The sequence below is a fragment of the Neolamprologus brichardi genome, chromosome 15 (genome assembly GCF_056152115.1).
Source record: "Neolamprologus brichardi isolate AB-2024 chromosome 15, ASM5615211v1, whole genome shotgun sequence".
Taxonomy (NCBI): domain Eukaryota; kingdom Metazoa; phylum Chordata; class Actinopteri; order Cichliformes; family Cichlidae; genus Neolamprologus; species Neolamprologus brichardi.
Window position 1 is genome coordinate 27,207,787 of NC_142118.1, and position 22,323 is coordinate 27,230,109.

General features: G+C 40.0%; 1 protein-coding gene across 3 annotated transcripts in view; it reads left to right on the forward strand.

Moving 5' to 3' along the window:
* The window catches only part of cd2ap (CD2-associated protein), a 109,616-nt gene extending 87,570 nt beyond the window's left edge, over nucleotides 1–22,046 (forward strand). For 2 of the 3 annotated variants that reach the window (XM_006796203.2, XM_006796205.2), the window contains 7 exons: nucleotides 598–745; nucleotides 6,865–6,965; nucleotides 12,058–12,173; nucleotides 12,841–12,933; nucleotides 15,273–15,451; nucleotides 15,924–15,987; nucleotides 18,287–22,046. In XM_006796203.2, coding sequence (XP_006796266.1) covers nucleotides 598–745; nucleotides 6,865–6,965; nucleotides 12,058–12,173; nucleotides 12,841–12,933; nucleotides 15,273–15,451; nucleotides 15,924–15,987; nucleotides 18,287–18,328 — 743 coding nt within the window. In that variant the 3' untranslated portion in view covers nucleotides 18,329–22,046. The remainder of the gene's footprint in view (nucleotides 1–597; nucleotides 746–6,864; nucleotides 6,966–12,057; nucleotides 12,174–12,840; nucleotides 12,934–15,272; nucleotides 15,452–15,923; nucleotides 15,988–18,286) is intronic. The other variant, XM_006796204.2, reaches the window with a different exon arrangement.
* Nucleotides 22,047–22,323: the final 277 nt, after the last annotated feature.

A 22,323-nucleotide genomic window follows, 5' to 3' on the forward strand; every position in this document is an offset into this window, starting at 1 on the left:
GTCTTCCAGAAAACATTGCCGCTTGACATTACAGCTGATACTTTCAATTATGTTGCATTGTCACAGGTGATTGCTCACGCAATAAATGCTTTTCCTGGTTAATAGGTAGGTAACATGACACACAATCACATCACTGTTTTCTAATCAGTATGACAACAGATCTGTGGAAAGCGATAGCGACAGATCAGGACACATGTTGTGCTATGTGTATTACATTATTTGCCCATCTTTCTATCTGTTATCTATCTGTGTATGTAATATAGTCTGGTCTATCTTGTGCTTCCCATGTTAGGGTGTTGGGCAGTTTAAAGTTTCTGTCATCAGCATGTTAAAGTTCAGCTGAGGGCAAACAGAATCAGCTGATGAATGTACACCATTTTGTCCTGCTTCCCAGAAGAACAAGGCTTGAATTTCAATCAGTTACTCTCAGTTACAGTGTGTAATTGTAGAATAGGCAGCATAACATGATGGTAAAATAGTTCATTCAGCCAGTAAATGATCTTTTTTCCCCTCTTGTTTTTTTCTCTGCCCATTTCCTTTCTTTTTGGTTCATATTTCCTGTTTCTAACATCTACCTGACCCCTTCTTTCTCACCAGTTGACAAACCCATACCAGATCTTAAACCTAAACCAGCTGCGCCCTTAGTCCCGCCCAAGAAGCCGGTCCCTCCTCCAGGGAAAGGCCGACCAGGAATGATCCCACCAAAGAGGCCTGAGAAGCCTCTTGCTTCCTCACCCAGCTTCAAGTAAGTATCTGTTCTGTCCTCACCAAGTGTTGTCCTTGTGAACGTAGACTCAGCTATACAGACAGCTAAACACTCTCCTAATCAAAATCCAAGGAACAGGCCGATGTGTTGAGTTGGATGATTTAATAAGGAAAAAGTGTGAAACTGTTGACAAAACCAGAAATAAACCAATAAAAATGTTGCATCAATATACAGTATAACAAACACATATTCAAAAATGTGAGCACAATATTTATCTGCTTAGTGAGTGCCCGAATAAAACATCATTTGAAATCACACTCATGATCAAAATGTTAATGAAACCACATGGCATATGAGCTAGCTTAACCTTACTAGCTTAGGTTATACATGCATTCAAATTAAATTCAAACTACAAACAATATCACGCCTTCACAACAAATAACAATGCACACAAGTCGTCTCAGTGATAACAAACAATATTACTTACAGATGATGCCTTTTATCAACTTGTGAAGGCATGGATGGCAACAGATTAACAGAGGTGAAACTGCCTCTGGCTAAATCTTGCAGAGTAAAAAATACACAAAAACAACCACTAGAGGACAAACTGCTGCAGAACAGAAAATACCTAATGCCAGCATAGTATCTGTTCATCATTTGACCACCACTGATAAACTCCACTGCACTGCACTGTATTTGTTCAAAATCAATACCCTTTCAGCTTGTTTTGTGGCCAAAAGTGGCCACCAACAGATTAGGTCTGTAATTTTGTTTGTTTGTTTGTTTGTTTGTTTTTTGTTTTTTTTACCATTTTTTCTGCATAAATCTTTTAACTAACTTCAGTTCTTTTCATAAATAGTTATTACTTTTTACATTTTTAACCCTTTAAACACCAGTTTGTTTGTCCACTGCACTAGCTGTAAAACATCCTCAAATCCTCACAATTTTATATAATTACAGTGCTACTGGAATTTCTTGTATTATTAATAGTAGAGTCTGGGACATGTAATTGATTCACATCAACATTGATTATAATGCATTGTTATTTTTGTGCAGGGAGAGCCAAAACATAAAAACTTCCTTTTTTTGTTTATGGAAAATTCTAAAAATTTCCACTTTCATTGACTTGATTTTTTAGATTAGCATCAGTGCTGTTCATGAAAATCAAAATTTCATTCAAATTCAGAATTTTAATCATTTAAATACCAGTTCAATCACATAATCCTAGGAACTCATAAATGGAAAAAATCATAAAACCCCAAATTTTGATGCGTCATTATTTATTTCAGTCTATCTTGCAAATACATGTTTGTGCTGCAATGTCATGCACAAACACAAACTATTAGATCCTTAAGATTAAACCTATGTAATAATAATAATAGTAGTAATGGATTGCATTTATATAGTGCTTTTCGAGACCCTGAAAGCGCTTTACAATTCCACTATTCATTCACTCTCACATTCACACACTGGTGGAGGCAAGCTACAGCTGTAGCCACAGCTGCCCTGGGGCAGACTGACAGAAGCGAGGCTGCCATATCGGCCCCTCTGGCCATCACCAGTAGGCGGTAGGTGAAGTGTCTTGCCCAAGGACACAACAACCAAGACTGTCCGAGCCAGGGCTCGAACCGGCAACCTTCTGATTACAAGACGAACTGCCAACTCTTGAGCCACGATCGCCCCTATATCAAAATTGTTTCATTATTTTGGTCCATTGGAGTGTGGTAAGCCATCAAAGGCCGCTACTAGAAACCAGGAATATTACATGAAATTGCTTGTTTGGCCAAAAATGGGTAAATTTGGTAAAGAACATGAAAAACTACAATTTTCATGTGTTGAGTTTTGAATGAAAGCAGTTTTACCTAAATCGCATGGTATAGTACTGTCAATAACAAGGAATCAAAAAAGGTGGTTATAATGGGTTTCAATTGGCCAAAAATGGCCACGATAGAGCCAAGAGGAACAATTTGGTGTATAGTGTATACAGTGGCTTGCAAAAGTATTCGGCCCCTACATTTTGTCACATTACCACCACAAACATGAATCAATTTTATTGGAATTCCACGTGAAAGACCAATACAAAGTGGTGTACAATTGAGAAGTGGAATGAAAATCATACATGATTCCAAACATTTTTTACAAATAAATAACTGCAAAGTGGGGTGTGCGTAATTATTCAGCCCCCTTTGGTCTGAGTGCAGTCAGTTGCCCATAGACATTGCCTGATGAGTGCTAATGACTAAATAGAGTGCACCTGTGTGTAATCTAATGTCAGTACAAATACAGCTGTTCTGTGACGGCCTCAGAGGTTGTCTAAGAGAATATTGGGTGGCTTTTGCTCAGGTGGTAGAGCAGATCAGCTACTGATCGGAAGGTTAGTGGTTCGATCTTAGGCTTCGCCAGTCTGCATGTCAAGTGTCCTTGGGCAAGATACTAACCCCAAATTGCCCTCCGATGCGTTCATCGGAGTGTGAATGTGTGTGAATGTAGATTAAGTTTGCACTTGCGTTTAGAAGTGCTTGTATGAGTGGGTGTGAATGGGTGAATGAGGCATGTTGTATAGAGCGCTTTGAGTACTCCGGGGGAGTAGAAAAGCGCTATATAAGAATCAGTCCGTTACCAATCCGTAACAACACCATGAAGTCCAAAGAACACACCAGACAGGTCAGAGATAAAATTATCGAGAAATTTAAAGCAGGCTTAGGCTACAAAAAGACTTCCCAAGCCTTGAACATCCCACGGAGCACTGTTCAAGTGATCATTCAGAAATGGAAGTATTTCTGTATGGCACAACTGTAAACCTACCAAGACAAGGCCGTCCACCTAAACTCACAGGCCGAACAAGGAAAGCGCTGATCAGAAATGCAGCCAAGAGGCCCATGGTGACTCTGGACGAGCTGCAGAGATCTACAGCTCAGGTGGGGGAATCTGTCCATAGGACAACTATTAGTCGTGCACTGCACAAAGTTGGCCTTTATGGAAGAGTGGCAAGAAGAAAGCCATTGTTAACAGAAAACCATAAGAAGTCCCGTTTGCAGTTTGCCACAAGCCATGTGGGGGACACAGCAAACATGTGGAAGAAGGTGCTTTGGTCAGATTAGACCAAAATAGAACTTTTTGGCCAAAATGAAAAACGCTATGTGTGGCGGAAAACTAACACTGCACATCACTCTGAACACACCATCCCCACTGTCATGCTCTGGGGGTGCTTCTCTTCAGCAGGGACAGGGAAGCTGGTCAGAGTTGATGGGAAGATGGATGGAGCCAAATACAGGGCAATCTTGGAAGAAAACCTCTTGGAGTCTGCAAAAGACTTGAGACTGGGGCGGAGGTTCACCTTCCAGCAGGACAATGACCCTAAACATAAAGCCAGGGCAACAATGGAATGGTTTAAAACAAAACATATCCATGTGTTAGAATGGCCCAGTCAAAGTCCAGATCTAAATCCAATCGAGAATCTGTGGCAAGATCTGAAAACTGCTGTTCACAAACGGTGTCCATCTAATCTGAGTGAGCTGGAGCTGTTTTGCAAAGAAGAATGGGCAAGGATTTCAGTCTCTAGATGTGCAAAGCTGGTAGAGACATACCCTAAAAGACTGGCAGCTGTAATTGCAGCAAAAGGTGGTTCTACAAAGTATTGACTCAGGGGGGCTGAATAATTATGCACACCCCACTTTGCAGTCATTTATTTGTAAAAAAATGTTTGGAATCATGTATGATTTTTGTTCCACTTCTCACGTGTACACCACTTTATATTGGTCTTTCACGTGGAATTCCAATAAAATTGATTCATGTTTGTGGCTGTAATGTGACAAAATGTGGAAAAGTTCAAGGGGGCTGAATACTTTTGCAAGTCACTGTATTATTTACATTATTAAGGAGCTGATGTTGAAAATTAAAGAATCTGAAAAAAATACACACCTTTGGGAAGTTTCATTCCATTTGCATTAACAGAACAAAAATGGTTGAAAAAAAAAGTGAAGTGGCCACAAATGGCCAGGATATACACACCTCTGTAGTAGGTTTTTTTTTCCTCAGCAAGTGAGAGACTTTGGGAAATCTAGGTGTACTGTGATTAGTCAAACGCTTGCACATCCAGAAAAAGCAAATGCTTAAAAATAAAATTTATAAAATGTGAGTTGGTAAAACAAAAGCTATTCAGGGCAAACAGCTCCTAATGTTAGGCTTAAAAAATGGAACAGATAATTAGAGAAATGAGATTTGCATTGTAGGTACAAGTGGCAGCAAAATCAAAACACTGCATCGAGCGCTAGCATTTCCAGCACCGGTAACCATTAATTCTGTGGTTTTAATCCATACTTGCATTTTATTTGCCCCAAAACAGTCATGTACAAAACGAAGGAGAACACGGCACGTCCATACAAAGACAGACTTTGTGGACTAAAGACGTTGGCGTGCTGACCAACTTCATCACGCACATATTTCTAATTATATGGTCCTAAGTGTGAGTGCATACACTCACAAAATGTTTAGTAACTTCAGATCCCTGCAACAAGCCCAGGTCCAGTTTACTTTGGTGATTTGGACTATTCCATTTCACAGCTGTTGTTAATTTTTTTTTTTTCTTTGCGTTGGCCTGTACAGGAGATAATCTATTTGTCGTTTCAGTTTGTAGTATTACACAACATTTTCAGATCCAATAGAAATAAAATAAGAGTTTCGTAATTCATTCAATTTATTGTCTTTATTTATAACTGGCATTATTGTTTCATTCTATTATAGAATCTTACAAGAAAGAGGCAAAATTGTATTCCATTGTGCTTTGGTGAAAAACAAATTAACAATGGGGGAAAAAAAATAACCATATCAAAACAACATACTGGAAAACAGTTATTCATCACTTGATTGCTTCAATACGACACTTGGGCACATCAATCAAATCTCGCTGTGGTAGCAGCTTTAAACTCGGTATGACCCAGGTTGATAGAGGGGGCCCAGTCTTCCTACAAAACACAACAAACATTAGCCCGCAAAGGCACAGTAAACAAAGCAGCATAGCGCAACGAATTCAATTCAAATCATCCATCCATCCATTCGCTTCCGCTTCTCCTTTTCAGGGTCGCGGGAGGCGCTGGAGCCTATCCCAGCTGTCATAGGGCGAGAGGCGGGGTACACCCTGGACAGGTCGCCAGTCTGTCGCAGGGCTAACACACAGGGACAGACAACCATTCGCACTCACATTCATTCGCACATTCACACCTAGTGACAATTTGGATTATCCAATTAACCTATCCCCACAAGCTGCATGTCTTTGGACCGTGGGAGGAAGCCGGAGTACCCGGAGGGAACCCACGCAAACACATGCAAATTCCACACAGAAAGACCCCGGCCTGATATTGGAATTGAACTCAGGACCTTCTTGCTGTGCGGCAACAGTGCTAACCACCGTGCCACCGTGCTGCCCTCTCAATTCAAATCAATATAAGACTTATTTGTAACCTACATCAACTATTATGTTATGATAAATTACTTAATAACTACAGCAAAAGACTTACCTTTGTGGACATGCTTGGAGCAGACTAACATGTGAGCTGGAGTGTGCTGAAATATTTGGTCTTCGAATAGCTGCAATCCAGGCCATCCGTCGGCTCTTTGTTACTTCAGAAACATGGCTTGAACAGTTTCTCTTCCACGACGGAATCCAATAAAAACCGATCTGTTTACCCGTCAGCCTCCCGTGGCTGTCATGCGACCGGCTATTGCATACAACAGCTTCTTGCCATTATTTGTGTTTCTTTTTATCGCTGTGTGACTGTTTTCTTGTGAAAGCCTGCGTGCGCTAGTACCACTTGCCACTCGTACCTACAATCCTTTGCGGTTTTGATGTCACATTTTCGATCTGTATAAGAGGTGACATTACCAGCCAACCACAGAGGCAGCTGTTACATTACCCATGAGTATTTGTGAATGCACTGGAAGGTATTTAGCTCCACAGGCCAGCCTTACAGTGAGTGCTTCCCACCAAGTGATCCCCAGAACACACTGTGATGTTCTTCAGTACAGACTTTAAAAACTTTTAGAAATCCGATGGGATGATGAGAACAATTAATTTTGTTATTCGTTTAAAATAAAATGTAAAATATCAGCTAAATTGTAGCTGATATTGCTAAAGTCAGGTTTTTCTCTTTTAACCACAGGCACAATGGAGAGGTGCCATCCACACGACCAAAGTCTGACTCCGAGCCATTACCTCTCACCAAACCGGTGTCTGCAGACTCTGTGGAGAAGTCGGGTACAGGTATGTCCATACTACTACATGCATGTCAGATTGCTACAGTCATAACCCCTGGTATCAAATTATTTCCACTGTAGCCATATTAAAAATAAATAAATAAAGTGTATCTATAGTTTTGTTTCCTACTTTAATTATTGTCGGTTGCTTATAAGAAGTCAATAAATGACTTCACCAGAAGATTTTTGCTTCTGGTGAAACACATTCAGTGTGTGAATGTGTGTGTGAATGGGTGGATGACTGGTTGTGTAAAGCGCTTTGGGGTCCTTAGGGACTAGAAAAGTGCTATACAAATACAGGCCATTTACCATTTACCATTTGACAGTAAGTCTTTTTTGTGACCGTGGTAAATAACATTTCTGAACACAGATTTTAATTTTTGGTCAGAAAATCACGACTAATTCATGAAGGGCACCAAAAAAGTGTCACCAAAATACCAACACCATTTATTAAACCAAAGAAAAATAATAATTTAATTTCAGTTCATTTCTGATTTGTTAGTATAGTGCAAAATTGTAACTATAGATGATAATTTTCTCATGTATGACATGTGTACCTAATTAGCCTAAGCTTGTTAGTCTGTATAAGACTTGAATGCTAGGAGGCCAGTCATAAATGTTATCTGTTTTGCTTGCTTTTTCCAGGATATATATTACCTTTTTGAGCTATTTGCCAATATATGGGCCAACACATAAAAATGTAAAAAAAGAAAAAAGATGAGACTGAAGAAACACCCTTCAGTCACATTCTCTGTGTTGATATTCCATAGTGAATCCGCCAGAGGACGCCTTGCAACAATCAGCTGATCTTAGCAAAGTTGGGGAGAGCTTAAACAAGTAATCCACGACTTTCTGTGAGAACAAAATAAGCTTATTTTTAGACTGGGTTGTCCTAGCGTTTTAGTAAGAACTCATAAATACCTGTATATTTCTTGTGTCACATGGGTTAGACATTCACTTGGCAAGGAAAAGGTTGCTGATTCACTTTCAGCCAGAGGCGCAAACGTTCTGTGGAGTAGTAGCAGGAAGGACATCCGGCGTAAAACTGCTAGATCAAACATGCACAGCTACCCGCTGTGGTGACCCCCTTGTAGCAAAGCAGCAGCTGAAAGTAGCTTTGATCTAATCAGAGGCTTTTAATCTAAAAACAATTCTTCAGGTCGTTTAGTGACTGCAGCTAAGCAGATCTGGAAAAAAAAAGAAGAACACAACACAAACAATGATCTTACAAGCAGTTTCATCAGTAAAAGCCTGATATCCATTTTTAACTGCACGTGTATGTTAACTTGACATGAGGTTGTTTACATACAACACAATGAACTACAGGCCAGGAAGAATGGAGTTATTGCTGCATTGCATGAACGGTGAAAAACAGTGAGTACTGTGTAACAGCACTTTGCACCTACTCAGCGGTAAACTGCTGGCTTGAATTGCAGCTGAGATTGAACTTTCATGTTTCATGGGTGTGCGTGACAGACTGGCTTCTGGAGACTTGTCAACTTTTAGCACCTCAGCTGTATGGCGTTATTTTTGTGCCACTATTCTGAGTGCACATAAAAAAAATTTGCAGGTGCAAGTGTTGCATTTTGAGGAGAAATTTATTTTGAGCGAAGAAAAACTGAATTTGAGTGAACAGAATTCATTGCTGCGTGCAGAAAATGGATTTCAGTGTTTGCTATTATTCACACACACACAATAGCAGCCCCTCTCGCTCAGTTTTTGCATTTGCGCTTGCTCGCAATGTGTTGCTTGCGCTCTCAACATTTCTGCCCGTGCGCGCTCAACTCTTTCTCTACACCATTATATTTGTGCCACAAAACCAGCCAATCACAGACTTGGATGCAAAAAAAAATCTGATTGGCTGTTTTGGTCTCCAATCAGCTCAAAATGACGAAATGCAATATCCCAGAATCTTTCGTCCAAAACTCAAACGAGGAAGTTGCGGAGAAACACGGTGTGGCGGAGTTTGAAATATTACTCTTTCTGGGTCACAAAATAAACTTTTAAGATATTTTCATGCCAGAATGGTGCTGTGTAAACTTCAAATATCTGCTCGATTTATCAAGACATCACATATTTGCATAAGTGCTCTAATGTTTTCGGAGATGCCTGTTACCCACCAGCTGACCGGGTGGGCACTCGGGTTAAACATAATATATAAGGCTGAACTGACAAAAAAATCACAGACTACACCACCAGGTATTATAGGAAAACCATAAGCCTTTGAACTAAAACAAACACTGTTGTGACAGTGATGTACACTGTCTTGTTGGTATATATGTATGATTTGTATCACCTTAATGTTTTCCTCTCACCACATATCAAAACCGATATCATGAGCAGCATTTACAGCTGTGGCTCTAGCAAACATCAGCTGATACTAGAAAGTAATATTAAAAAACAGCTGATCAAGCTGCTGTTGTTTAGCGCATCCGCTGGTTTCCTCTTTCTGGCGTAAAGTGGGCGATAAACAAACGAGAGACGATCAGCTGATCATTGATCAGTTTCATGATTGAAGTAGTAACAGGAGAGTGAGGGAGGGAGAATGAGGGGAGAAGAGGCAGCTGTGCAGCAAAGACAGAATAACTTCAGCTTTGTGTCTTTTTTTTCCATTGTTGCTGAAGTTTGGGACGAATCGCGTTCCTTTTCCCCTCAATACGGATGTATTGTAATTGTTCCAGCCCAGAGTTGATCATGACCAATTGGCTAATCCACCACCTTTCATTGTTTATACCGTTACTAAAACAAACAAACAAAAACATGAAAAATCACCATCGGCCCACCGGGCAAATGTCTGGTATGCCCAATGGCCAGTCCAGCTGGTGGGTAACAAGCATCTCCGAAAACATTAGAGCACTTATACATGTGATGTCTTGATAAATCGAGCAGATATTTGAAGTTTACACAGCACCATTCTGACATGAAAATATCTTTTTGTGATATCTATTTTGTGACCCCAACAGAGTAATATTTCAAACTCCGCCACACCGTGTTTCTCCGCAACTGCCTCGTTTGAGTTTTGGACGAAATGGATTCTGGGATATTGCATTTCGTCATTTCGAGCTGATTGGAGATCAAAACAGCCAATCAGATTTTTTTTGCATCCAAGTCTGTGATTGGCTGGTTGTGTGGCACAAATATAACGGTGTAGAGAAAGAGTTGAGCGTGCACGGGCAGAAATGTTGAGAGCGCAAGCAACACATTGCGACCAAGCGCAAATGCAAAAACTGAGCAAGAGGGGCTACTATTGTGCGTGTGTGTGAATAATAGCAAACACTGAATTTTCTGCACGCAGCAATGAATTCTGTTCACTCAAATTCAGTTTTTCTTCGCTCAAAATAAATTTCTCCTCAAAATGCAACACTTGCACCTGCAAATTTTTTTTATGTGCACTCAGAATAGTGGCACAAAAATAACGCCATACAGCTGTAGCAAACAGTACCCCTGAGTGAAAGCCATTCAGGTCTGCTCTATTAAATCTATTTCAGGAGTCCTTTCTCTGAGACCTTTCAGCCTCCCTTGTGGTTCCTCTGTTTTAGGGTCAATATTGTGTCAAGCACCCCACGTGTTTCTCCAGGGGCCAGACAGACATCCAAAAATATGAAAGCTGCCCCTTGTGTCAGTAGATTTAAGTGTTTAAAGAAGACATTTTTTACTGTTTTTATTAGTGCCATCAAAATTAACGCGTTAACGCACATTAATCTGCTATCACGGTCAACGCAATTACAATTTTTAACGCAATTAACACATCTGGAATGTAGACTGACTCTAAATCCCTGAAATGCTTCTGTCATGCATTTCGGGCTGTTTGTCCAAGTAGAGTTACCTTCTCACATGCGCAAATGGACAGTTGATCTGGTAGTGATGGGTAGCTGAACCAATCAACTCAGTTTGGAAGATGATAAACACACATTGGCCCTCTGATGGGAAATTTGAGTATTCCAAAAATAACAAGACAGAACAGTCGACCGACATAAAGTATTATGCACATTGTGCAAGAAGGAATTTTCTTTTCACCGAAGCACTTCCAGCTTAAAATGTCACATTGACGCAAAGCATGCGTTAGTCGGAGATGCTGCTAGGACTTTGGCTAACGTGTCACCGAGCTTGCGACAAACCACTCACGGAGCATCAGGGACTCAGTGAGTCTACCTCAGAATTATTGACTGACGTAATTGCCAAGTGGACTGCAACAAACTGCAGACCTATTAATATCGTTGAGAACGCGCTTTACATAGCTTTGGTTCCTCGTTTCAAGGACTTGAAGTGCCTCCCCAAGAGTAACAGAGAGAGGATGGATAAACGTTTACAGAGTTTTTTGTTAACATGAATGTTCAAGATGTTCAGTAAACATGTTAATTGCGTATATTTTCCCTTTTTTCTCGAGTCTGTTTGCTAAAGCAAAATGAATTGTGGTTAATATAGAATAAAAATAAATTATATTTAATCGTGATTAATCAAAATTAATCCACAGTAACCCTGTGATGAATCTGATTAAACATTTTAATTGTTTGACAGCTCTTATATATATTATGTAAAAGTGTATACTTAGCTATTAGTATATAGGTTTTTTAAAAAGTTGTACGTCACATCAGAAAACCTTTAAAAGATTGAAGAAAACTATTCAAATTATCTGAATATAAGCATACATTCTTTGTGTTTATTCTGAATTTACTTCATTATATTTCATAAATGTCAGTTACAAGCTTAAATATAAAGTCCAGGCTATTGATCAACAGGCTATCGCGATTAATTACAGAAAATTGTGAGATTAATTTTAATTAATTTTTTTAATCTATTGACAGCACTAGTTTTTATATATTCTTTTATATTTTAGTTGTTTGTTTAGCCTTGTGCCTGTGTTTGGCTGATTTCCTGCTTCTGTGTGTGTATTAATGTTGTTAATGAGGCAGAAAATAAACCAAAAGCCAAACTGTTTGTGAGCAGTTACAGTGCATTCAAAGTGAATCAAAGGAAATTATTGAAAGTGTCAGTTCGCTTGTGGATGTTGGGTTTAGTCATAGCTGAAATGTTGTGCTGAAAAATAATTCTATTATTTCTCTCCCCTCACCTCTTTCTCTCTCATCTGGTTTCAACAGATCTGATGAGTTTTGATGACTTGTCGTCTACCTCGGAGAAGCTCTCTCACCTCACGACCAACCGACCAAAGATGACTGGAAGGAGGCTGCCCACGCAGTTTGGTGGAGGACAATTGGTGAGGATGTGCTCAAGCGCTAACAATCCCCCGCTCCCTTTAAGTTGACACTGACCTTTTTTCTTTGGATGGTTATTATGAGGAGCTGTCTCTCTTACTCTCATCATTCTTACCATCTCATGTTAAAAATTAGGCTGACGTCTGGTAATATAGTTTCCGCAAGTTGGTCTCTATATTTGTTCCTATGTATTATTTATGTTACAGAAGAAATCTCTTCTTTTCCCTGACAACTTTAGTATACAAGCCTTCACCTGATAGTTAAAGAGATTTCATGAAAACAAAGACAAATGGCTTTAGAACAGCAGTCCTTGTTTTTGCTCAAAGCTGGTGCCTTACAAAGCAAACTGTAAGCAGGTGTTTGGCTTTTCCCACATTTGGACCACATTCTTGAATGCAACCAAATACTGTTATCATTAAATTGCCATCAAGGTCTTTATATCAGTTTATTTTCATGTCGGGTGTACATTTGTATCATAGGTTTGGCGTCTTTTCTTTTAAAAATCTAACTTCCCTATACCTGCAGACTCCTTACAAATCCTACCATGACACTAGAGCTAATAGTGTAGCTGTTAACTATCATTGACAGATGCAATCGTTTCAGGACTCTGCAGCTTTTCCTGTTTTCCCTGTCACGAGCAGCACATTTTATCCCAACATAATTCCACAGTTTGCATTACAGCCCAACAAGGAAGTGAGTGTGGAGAAAACCTTTAAGACTGATGAAGAAGATGCCAAACCAAAGCTAACGGAAACCAGAAAGGTAATTTAATTTCATGTCTGTTTAGAGGAAACCTTTAGTTTAGTAACAGGTGCCCACTTAGTGACATAACTGCCTCATGAAATGAAGCAAAGAATGAATGGTCTTAGCAGATCTTTGGGTATAAACGTGTGAAAGTGATGGCAGCTGTTGCCAGCGGCGTTGCTGATGGTAGCACAGCAGTGATGGTTTGTGTTGTGTGAATCTGGTAGGTACAGTATAGCACACTGCCTGCTTATGTTGAAATCAAGTCAGCATGGTACTCCAGTCCACATTGAGGCTTCTAATGTGACATTGTGGACATTGGTCAAAAGTTGTCTGCCATATTGGATGCGATGCAACTGCTGGTTGTTAGGGAAGCAATTCGTCGCCATCTCATTGGCAGTAGTTTGAGGTTGCTGAGTAAATCAGTTACAGAGAAGATGCTGCACCAAAAATGAAATGAAAAGGGTTTGTCTTTTTCTTTCCTTAGCTGTTTCATTTTTTAAGGCAGGCTGTCTCCGTTCTTGGTTTGTGTCACACTTTTCAGTTTCCTTATAGCTCAGAGAGCAGGTGGATAATGTTTATGGACAAATCAAAGACGTCTAATCAAACCACAGCTGCAACAAGATTCTAGGGTCTAAAGCAATCATAAGGAACTTTCTATATATTTTTTCCTAGGAACTGGTGGTGACCACTCTGTAGGCTTTGGTGACTAGCCTTTTATTCATTATGTTGTCACCATGAATGTCACACATCCAAACTAGCAGATAAGCCAACATCACATGGTTAATGCTGACACGTCTGCAAAACCATAACACGGCTCTTTCAGCCTGGTACAAAAAGGTGTTTTTCGATGCATCCTATAAACCTTCATACCAACTGGACCTCTCAGTCATGTTTGTGGTATTTGGTTACTCAGTTCATAGATGCTGCTTCACAATCAAGGTTGCAAACATTAGGTGATAACTTGGAACTCCACTCTGGTCTTGCTCCATTACTGATGCCAGTGTTGAATTAATAATCTGCACCTCTCACTGTGAGTAAGAGAATTGAATGTGCCAGGAATCCTCACAGCTTTGTGTACTTTGTTAGTGAAGTGATAAATGAAAACAGGCCCAGAATAAATACAGTAAAATAAATTTAACGTTTTTCACTTTTCCTGTTTGCACACAGATGTGCAGCTGGCAGTAAAGAGCTGAAGTGAATGATATTCAGTTACAGTGTATTACTATGTGTTATTATTGCTTCTAGCTTCTCAGATAAGGTCTCTGACCGAGCACAAGAGTGAAAGCAATCAAGTGCACAATCGAAAGGAAGTGGAACATCATTGTTGTCGGCCCTTTTCAGTCATGTTGGCTCACTTTAACCACAGTTTGCAGTTAGATAAAAAAAACTTTGGGGAAAAAAAAAACAAGTAGAAGCTGTTTGTGATTGGACCATGGATCGGCTTGTCGTCACCAATACCCAGTCCAGCTTTTGTGGCTCAGTATCTGACCAATACCCAATGCAAGCCTCACATCAGCACATCTGGAGTACACAGCTACATACAGATTCTTTTAAGTGTAACAGTAAAAACAATGTCTTGATTGTATGGTCAGAATAAACCACCATAGGGGAAGTTGTCACACCCGTGTCAAACAAGCTGTTGCTCACCCCCTGCTACTCCTATTTCTCACCATCACACATTTACGGTTCACATACTCCGATTATTTCCTGACACATTACCTACAGTCTGTTTGTTCATCTTGAGACTTCCATCTGTTTGGTTCTTTTCAAGTCCTCTGCTTTCAGATTTGTCTAATTAATAGCTAAAGTTATCCCCAAGTTGGCTTTTTAGGGAAAGTTTGGCATGTCACACAATCCTTTTAGCATTACATCACTTTTTCTGAAAACGCTCAACTTTCTGTGGAAATGATGCCACCGTCTCCCCAAAAACATACTCTCACTGAATACAAGGAGCTACAAAAAGCAGCACTTTATGTTATTTTGCTTTAAGTCGGTGTCGTTTACCTACATGAAGACACGGTTGTGCGATGGGGTGATAAAGACTGAATATCCCCCTTCACTGGAAAACAGGCTCATAATCACATTGTGTAAATCAGCCCTGTGTTTTTCTTCCTACACTGTAGCATCTGATTTAAATTCCTCATCTGCTCTGCAGTCACAGTGGATTTCATTTGAGAGTCTCACCATTAAACTTGCATCACAGATACTTTTCCCTGAGCGTGCAGGTATTATAATGACAAGATAAAAACATCCAATTAAATTTAGTTTTAGATTGAAGGTCAAAACAGACACACAAAAAAGAATTATTGCAGAAAATTCTTGTCTTACATTTTTCTCCTCTCATGTCTTAATAGCCTTCCACAAACACCTTATCGTCACCGTCATTCCACAAGCCTGACTTCGGAGACTTCGGAGCTTCTCTGGGCAGTAAGGCGAAGGTGGAGCATGAGGAGTCGAGCTCACAGCTGGAGGAGCTGAGGAGCCAGATGAAGGAGCTGCAGCTCATGGTGGAACTGCTCAAGTCGCAGCAAATGTAAGGACACATGAGCCTGATAAGGTTTGAGGGCAGGACAGGAATGGAAAGCTAAAATTGTTCTTCAAGGTTCTTACCTTATAAAATAATAAAACAGTATTATTATAAAAAAAATATACATAAATATATGATTTACATCAAATTATTACGCCACTGCCAAACCCAATACCACTGAAATGGTAATGCGTACTCCTGTCTCTCTGAATTAGCAATAGCTACCGTTTCTGTCGAGCTGATTTATCGACTAAAGCATTTTCCAACCATCATTCTCTTTAAAACCATCCTGGCTTTTTATAATAAGTATTATAATATGTGTCTTTTGGATTCTGACGACATTAACTCAAAGTTCATTTGAGGCACTGAAACTGGTTCTGAGGTGTGTTTAAAGGAAGAAAGTGTTTAGATATTTATAATATTAGCTGCTAAGGTAGCCACATGCTAAGGTTGCACATCTCTGTTTGTTTATTTCCAGGAAAGAGATCACTGAGCTTCGAGGAGAGCTGGATGACGAAAGGCAAAAGCGTGTGTCCCTGCAGGTAGTATGGCTCGCAACTGAAACACAGGCTGAGCTGTCCACATTCATTAGACCCATTAGTTTAGACAAATATTGATGCTTTTTGTGCACACATGAACAGCATCCAGCTCTGTACACTAGTGACTTTCTAATGACTCAGTAATAGAAGTTCTATGTGATCACAGCTGGGACCGTCTAAATGTAACTTATTACATCCACTAAATAATGAGTGAACACATGAATGCATGCAATAATTAGTCATTGTTCATTAATGTCAAGTCCTGCTGACGGCAAAACACCAAAGCACTCCAGTCCGTGCCGTCTTCATTAAACTCTCCTCATCTGCTGACATCAGTACCAATTGAATATTTTTGCTAAAAGCACATAATGCTGTTTTTGCACTTTCAACCCTGAGGCAGTGTTTCATTTCGCAGTCTATGCGTTGGCATGTTTTGAGTGTCCTTAGTTTATTACCAGCAGCAGATTATGTCCTCTTTCTTCCTGGTCAACACTCACACATTAATGAAAATTAAAATAATAATAAAAATAAAAAACTGGCTGCATTTATGAGTTTTGAAGATTTCATCCCTGCACCATCATGCACACATGAAGCCTTCTGTTTTTTCCCTTTACACATGTAAAGAAATGTAACTGTTTAATAACACATTAAGCCCTTAAGGGACACACTGCACCAGCTATACACATAACGGTTACTGTCTGTCCTGAGTTGTCCCATCAGCTCATAAAAGCATGAGTGTTGTGTAATGTGTTTGCTAACTCTAAGCTCAGATTATTCAGAGTTGTGTTTATGATTCTTCTCGGCTCCAGTTTGAGCTTCAGATAATGAAAGTAAAGGAGTTTGGGATGGATCAGCATTATTTGGGCCTTTTTTTCTGTGCTAATGACAAAAAGCACCTACAATGGACAATGTTTATCGTTAAAACAGGTCGTTATTCAGCAAACATGTTTTAGTTGCATCGTAGGAACTGTGGGATCCAGGGTTTTGGAGGTGAAAAGAGAACTGTAGTATAACATCTGTGGTGTTTAATCCCACGTATTGTGGAATTAAACACCACAGGAATTCTGGGTTTTTCCCCGATCCTGTCAGGAATTCTGCCTTAAACAGACAGGCTCTCTGAGCATGATGTCTGTGAGAGAGACATTAGTAGAGAGGGTTTTTCTGTTAGCTGGTTTTGTTATAAATTTCAGGCTGATGTTTCACCAGGTGAGCAGCTACCTGATGGAGCCTTTTTTTTTTTCTTAAAAATCAAGTTCTGTGCAGAACGACAAGAATGAATATTTAAATCATTCACTTAAAATCAAAGAAAGAAAACTGATGACCGAGGATACGCCTCTAGGCTAACTACACTCCCTGGCTGTTGTGAACACATTCAGTGTCCATGTTCTGCTCATATTAAACTGAGAGATTGAAGGTTGGTCCACTCTGCCCAGCCGACCTTTCTGTCTTCAACAGGGCACCAATATAAATTGCATCACAGGAGGAGGGGTCCCCCGCAGAGAGCCCCACGCAGGGTCAGACTCGCATACAGAGAAACATAACTGGAGATTAGTTTAAGCTCCCCTGCAGTTAACTTCAGCTTCCACCTCAGCTTCCTCATCCTCGTCAAAGACATTGGCCGTGTGGCTCAGGTTGTCCTCCGGCTCGTGCTTTCATTGTCATTCAATTCTCCTAATCCCCACCAGTGGAAAAGCTCCACAGCAGGATGCCACTGTACCTCACAGCAGGGATAATGACAATGACTGACTCACAAGCTCAATCTACTCTCGCAAATCGAATATGGCTGCAGCGCCTTTTCAGTGTGATACAGGGCAAAATATTATGACCAATCACTTAATTTGAAGTTATTTTGAAAACCTGCACTCTGCGTGACCTCTGGAGGTCTCTGGCATCAGCTCATTCGCGGCATGTCATGTAAAGTCCTGCAGAGCATGAGCCATAAAATGGGAGAAATCATTGTGAAAGTTACAAATCTGCTCTAACAGTAAGGAGTGTTCCCGGTAAACGGCTGTGGAATTGAACCAATTTGAAATCAGATGACCCTGCATATAAATCTTTGTGTTTTATAATTGACACTTTCTTTTGAGGATTTTTTTTACTGCCTCTTTCTCCAACAGTACAAACATTGTGCTACATTTGTAGCCTTGGTAACATGTTTTTGGCCTCGTTGGAGAGCTGTGCACAGTGTTGTTCCATAGTTCCTCTCTCTGCATAGCGAAACAGCTACTTCATTGGACACAGTGTAGCTCCATGCATCCCCACCCTACACACCAACTGTAAGAAGTTTATTTTTTCTTCACAGATGGAGATCGAGAAGCTAAAGCGAACCATCCACTCGACGTGAAACTCCTTGATCTAATAAACGGCAGTCCTCGGGGTCAGCTGCTGGCCTGCCCGTCGATCAGCAGGAGGGCAGCGACGTATGGATGGTCAAATGGAGGGAGAGAGGGTGGAGAAATCCACCCACCTCAAGCACAATCCTTGTTCAGTGATCTACAAAAACAAACAAACTCACTCTCCATATTTGTAAGATTTACATTTTGCACATAAGATTTTTTTCAAGCTAGGTGTAAGTTACAGATGTATATGTTCCTCTCTCTCTTTTCTTTCTTTCTTTTTTTTTTTTAATTTTGCCAATACAAAAAAACAAAAACTGAGGCCTTACTTCAAACTACTGCGCTGGACTCACAACTCTGCTGCTCTGGACCTTTCCCAATCACTCTGGCATTCCTTGAACTCCTCAGGGATGCTCTCAGTACTACTGACTTTGTGTAAAGCAGAGGGTGCTCGTTTTCCTTGCCTAATTTCTTTTTGTTTTTTTTATAATGCGCAAAAATTTATTTTAAACATATTTGATTATTTGAGTTTTCATCTTAGGATTAAAATGCGTTTTTCTTTATTGCACGGCGCCTGTCAGCACAGCACCACCACATGGCTGCAGCGTGTCAGAGCAAGCTCTTGCGTTTCTTTTTTTGTTGTCTTTTGATGTTTTCTAGCATTCCTACCCAGAATAACACTACTGTGCCTGTTTCAGAAAAAAACAAACAAAAAAACAATCTATTAAATGTTTGTATTGGGATCTGGAATATTTGCAGCATGATATTGTATATCTATATTTTTAAATCTACTGACATGCTTAGTCAAATATTATATAGAGGGCCTCTTCTATGCTGGCTCTTCTATTTTTGTGAGAAAGTTTTCAGCTGTTGGGAATGTTCTCAGAAACTTAGCCAGAGTCATAAAATGCAAGAGAGGAGCGAGGAAGGAGGGACTACAGTCTTCTGAAAAGGCAGCCTCATTACGATCATCTCTGCTACTCGCTTGTCTATTCATAGCTCTCTCCCATCCCTGTCATTTCTACCTCCGCCTTCCTTACTCTCATCCATCTTTGTTTCCTGCTAAATCGTCTGGTGTCTTTTTGCTCAGCCGACTACCCCCTCCCTCTTATGTTTAATCTACAACTCCACATTTCAGACACATGGGTTAAACTAACTGGAAGAACATGATGAAGCGGTGAAATTCACTCACATCCTCTTTTTTTCTTCCCCCTTTTTAATCGTCTGATGATAAAACACCGCTGAAGAATGAGATTATCCTGGTGGAAACTGGTGCAATATGGGTCAGCTAGTGTGTTTTTAGCCATGTTAGCATGGATGATGGGTATAAGTGTCATGCAGCTTGATCCGTAATGTTTCAGCAGACTTAAAGTTACATGCATACATACATCCACCAGATTTGCACTACCATGATTTGAACTAGTAGTTGGTTTGTCATGTTTGTCAGTGTATAGTTACAGCACACTGCGCTGCCATACCCTAGGCTAAATTTTGTGTTTCCACATTTCCACTTCAAATGCCTGCACAACTTGCCACAGCCATGTTTATCATGCACCAATCAGCCATAACATTAAAACCATTTTCCCAATATTGTGTCACTTTTGCCTGTGCCACCAAAGTGACACAGAAGAGCTCAGGAGGAGCTCCAGGGAAGACCTGTGGCATCTGGGAGTTGGCGGTGTTCAACGGGTTTCAGATTGGAGAAGTACTTTGAGCACCTCTCATGTGTTTGGTCTATTACAGTAATGATGCCAGAAATCCAACATTTCTTCATAACATGATGGTCAGTGTCGTTCACTTCTCCCAGTAGTGGTTTCAATGCAGTGGCTGATTGCTGTATGAGGCATCAAATGAATCAGTCAATTAACTGAATGATGATTAAATTAAGCTTTATAAAGTGAGCAGGGCTGACCACTAGGAGTCTACAATCTGAAAAATTACACATTAGGGGTTTTAAGATGGAGTTAAATAAAGATTAGAAGTTACTGCTTTTTACTGGACATTGAGCAAACAACTGTCGTTAAAACTCAGGCAGTTTCTATAGCTGGAAGTACTGCTACAGTTAAGAAAGGTAACTGGATTTTTCTCACTTGTCATGATGTTTAGGGGTACAGAAATGTAGAGCATGGTATCACTAACGCAGAAGGCCAAACTCAGTCAGTTCTAACTGGAAGCTGAATATATTTGTTCATAGGAGTATATTTCTGCCATAATTTGGGTCCACTTGTCCCCGCAGGGATCATTATAACAAAACATTTTTGTGGAGTTGGGAGGTGCACCATCCATAGTTTCTATGATTCACTGTATTTTTGAGTACACAAATTATCTGAAACCTTTGCACACTGTGTGAAATGGAAATTAAAAACAAAATGCAGAAGAGCGCAAAATGTTCAGCATCAAATGTTGAAACTGAGAACCTTTTTTAAAAGTACTTTATGTCCATGAGTACTTCTTGTAGTTTTGCCTCTGTACACTATCACAGTGGATTTTAAATCAAACAATGAATTTTTTTTAACAAGAGTTTTGGATTAATTGGAATTTCTATGAAGTAAAATTTACATATATAGCTACTAGCCATGCCAGCTCCCATACACTGTGCACTGATCAAAGAAGAAGAGGTAATGCAACCTAGTAACAAACATGGCCCTTTCTCAGCTTATTTAAAATTCATTGCTGGTGTCAAATTTAAAAGGAGCTTGTAATTTAAAAAACAAAACCAAAAACAGATTTCTCAGTTTTAACATTTCATGTATTATATTGTTTGAACATTTTGCAGCTGATTGCAAATTGGCTGGGATAAATATTGGCACCTTCAAAGATGGATGCAATGGTTCTCAGCTGGAAAAGGTGGGGGATGTCCAGCTCCAGTTTGGGAATGAATGTGCCTCTGTAATGTATTCATGAATGGAGATTAATAAGTTAGAGTTAGGATGAGGAGCTCAATCATTTCAGAGGGCACACTGCTCCAAGTAGAAAGGAGGCAGTTGAGGTGTTTTGAGCAGTCTGGCTGATGTCTGTCTTCATACTGCTTACGCTCTAGCTCCATTCTGTAGCCCTGACTCTCACAATGTTCAACAGCTTATCTGAGAAACAGAGAGCAGCACAGTACCAAGCGCATCCACCTCTGGCTTCACTGCAAGTTACAGGGTTGTTTAAATTCTGACACTCATAAGTTTTGTTTCCAGGTTAGATGTTCCACATTGTGCTACCACAGGGACAAAAACCTGTTACTGTTGTTTGTATCTTTGTCTTAATGTTGTTGTACATATCTCACAAATGTCTTAAAAAAAAAAAGCATCTCTTTGTACTTTGAAGTCTTTGCCGGGCCTGATTCTGTGTGCAAATGCTCGACTGTAACTGTCCATGATTGTGTCGGAGAAGAATCTAAGCCCCACAGTGGCCACTTTGATGCTTTGTGATCTGACATGAGTGGTCATGCACTCACACAATACATGGATGCCTGGCTTTGAACAAGCGTGGCTCTTAATGCAGTGTGGCCAGGCAATAGGCTAATATGGGAAACAAGAGAGGGGACGTTTTAGGTGATGGCTCTTTACGGAACATCTGTAATATGACTTTTGCATATTTTACATTCCAGATTTTGACACCAAGAAAATAAGAAATCTGTGCACATTTATAACATATTTTCAAGTGATTTTGTTTACAAGAGCTGTATCCTTGCATGAGCTGAGATTCTTTGCAAAAATGAATAAACATCTTTATTTACTGTCACAGATGCTTCCTTTTTCTTTTTTTGTCTCTGCTTTTGAAATTGTATTTCCCTTAAAGGTTTGCATGGACCCACAACAATCCTGAGACCTTTTCATGCTTGAGTTCTTTAAAACATTCAGGGAAATATTGAGTGGAAAATATTGACCACTCACTGAGAGAGAGTCAGTGAGTTTTCTGAGAAAATGCAGCTCCCAGTGAACTTATCCTCAGCTGACAGATTCTGTCTATAATAGTACGTCTGCTCGTGAGTATGTGCGTTTAAATATGCAAG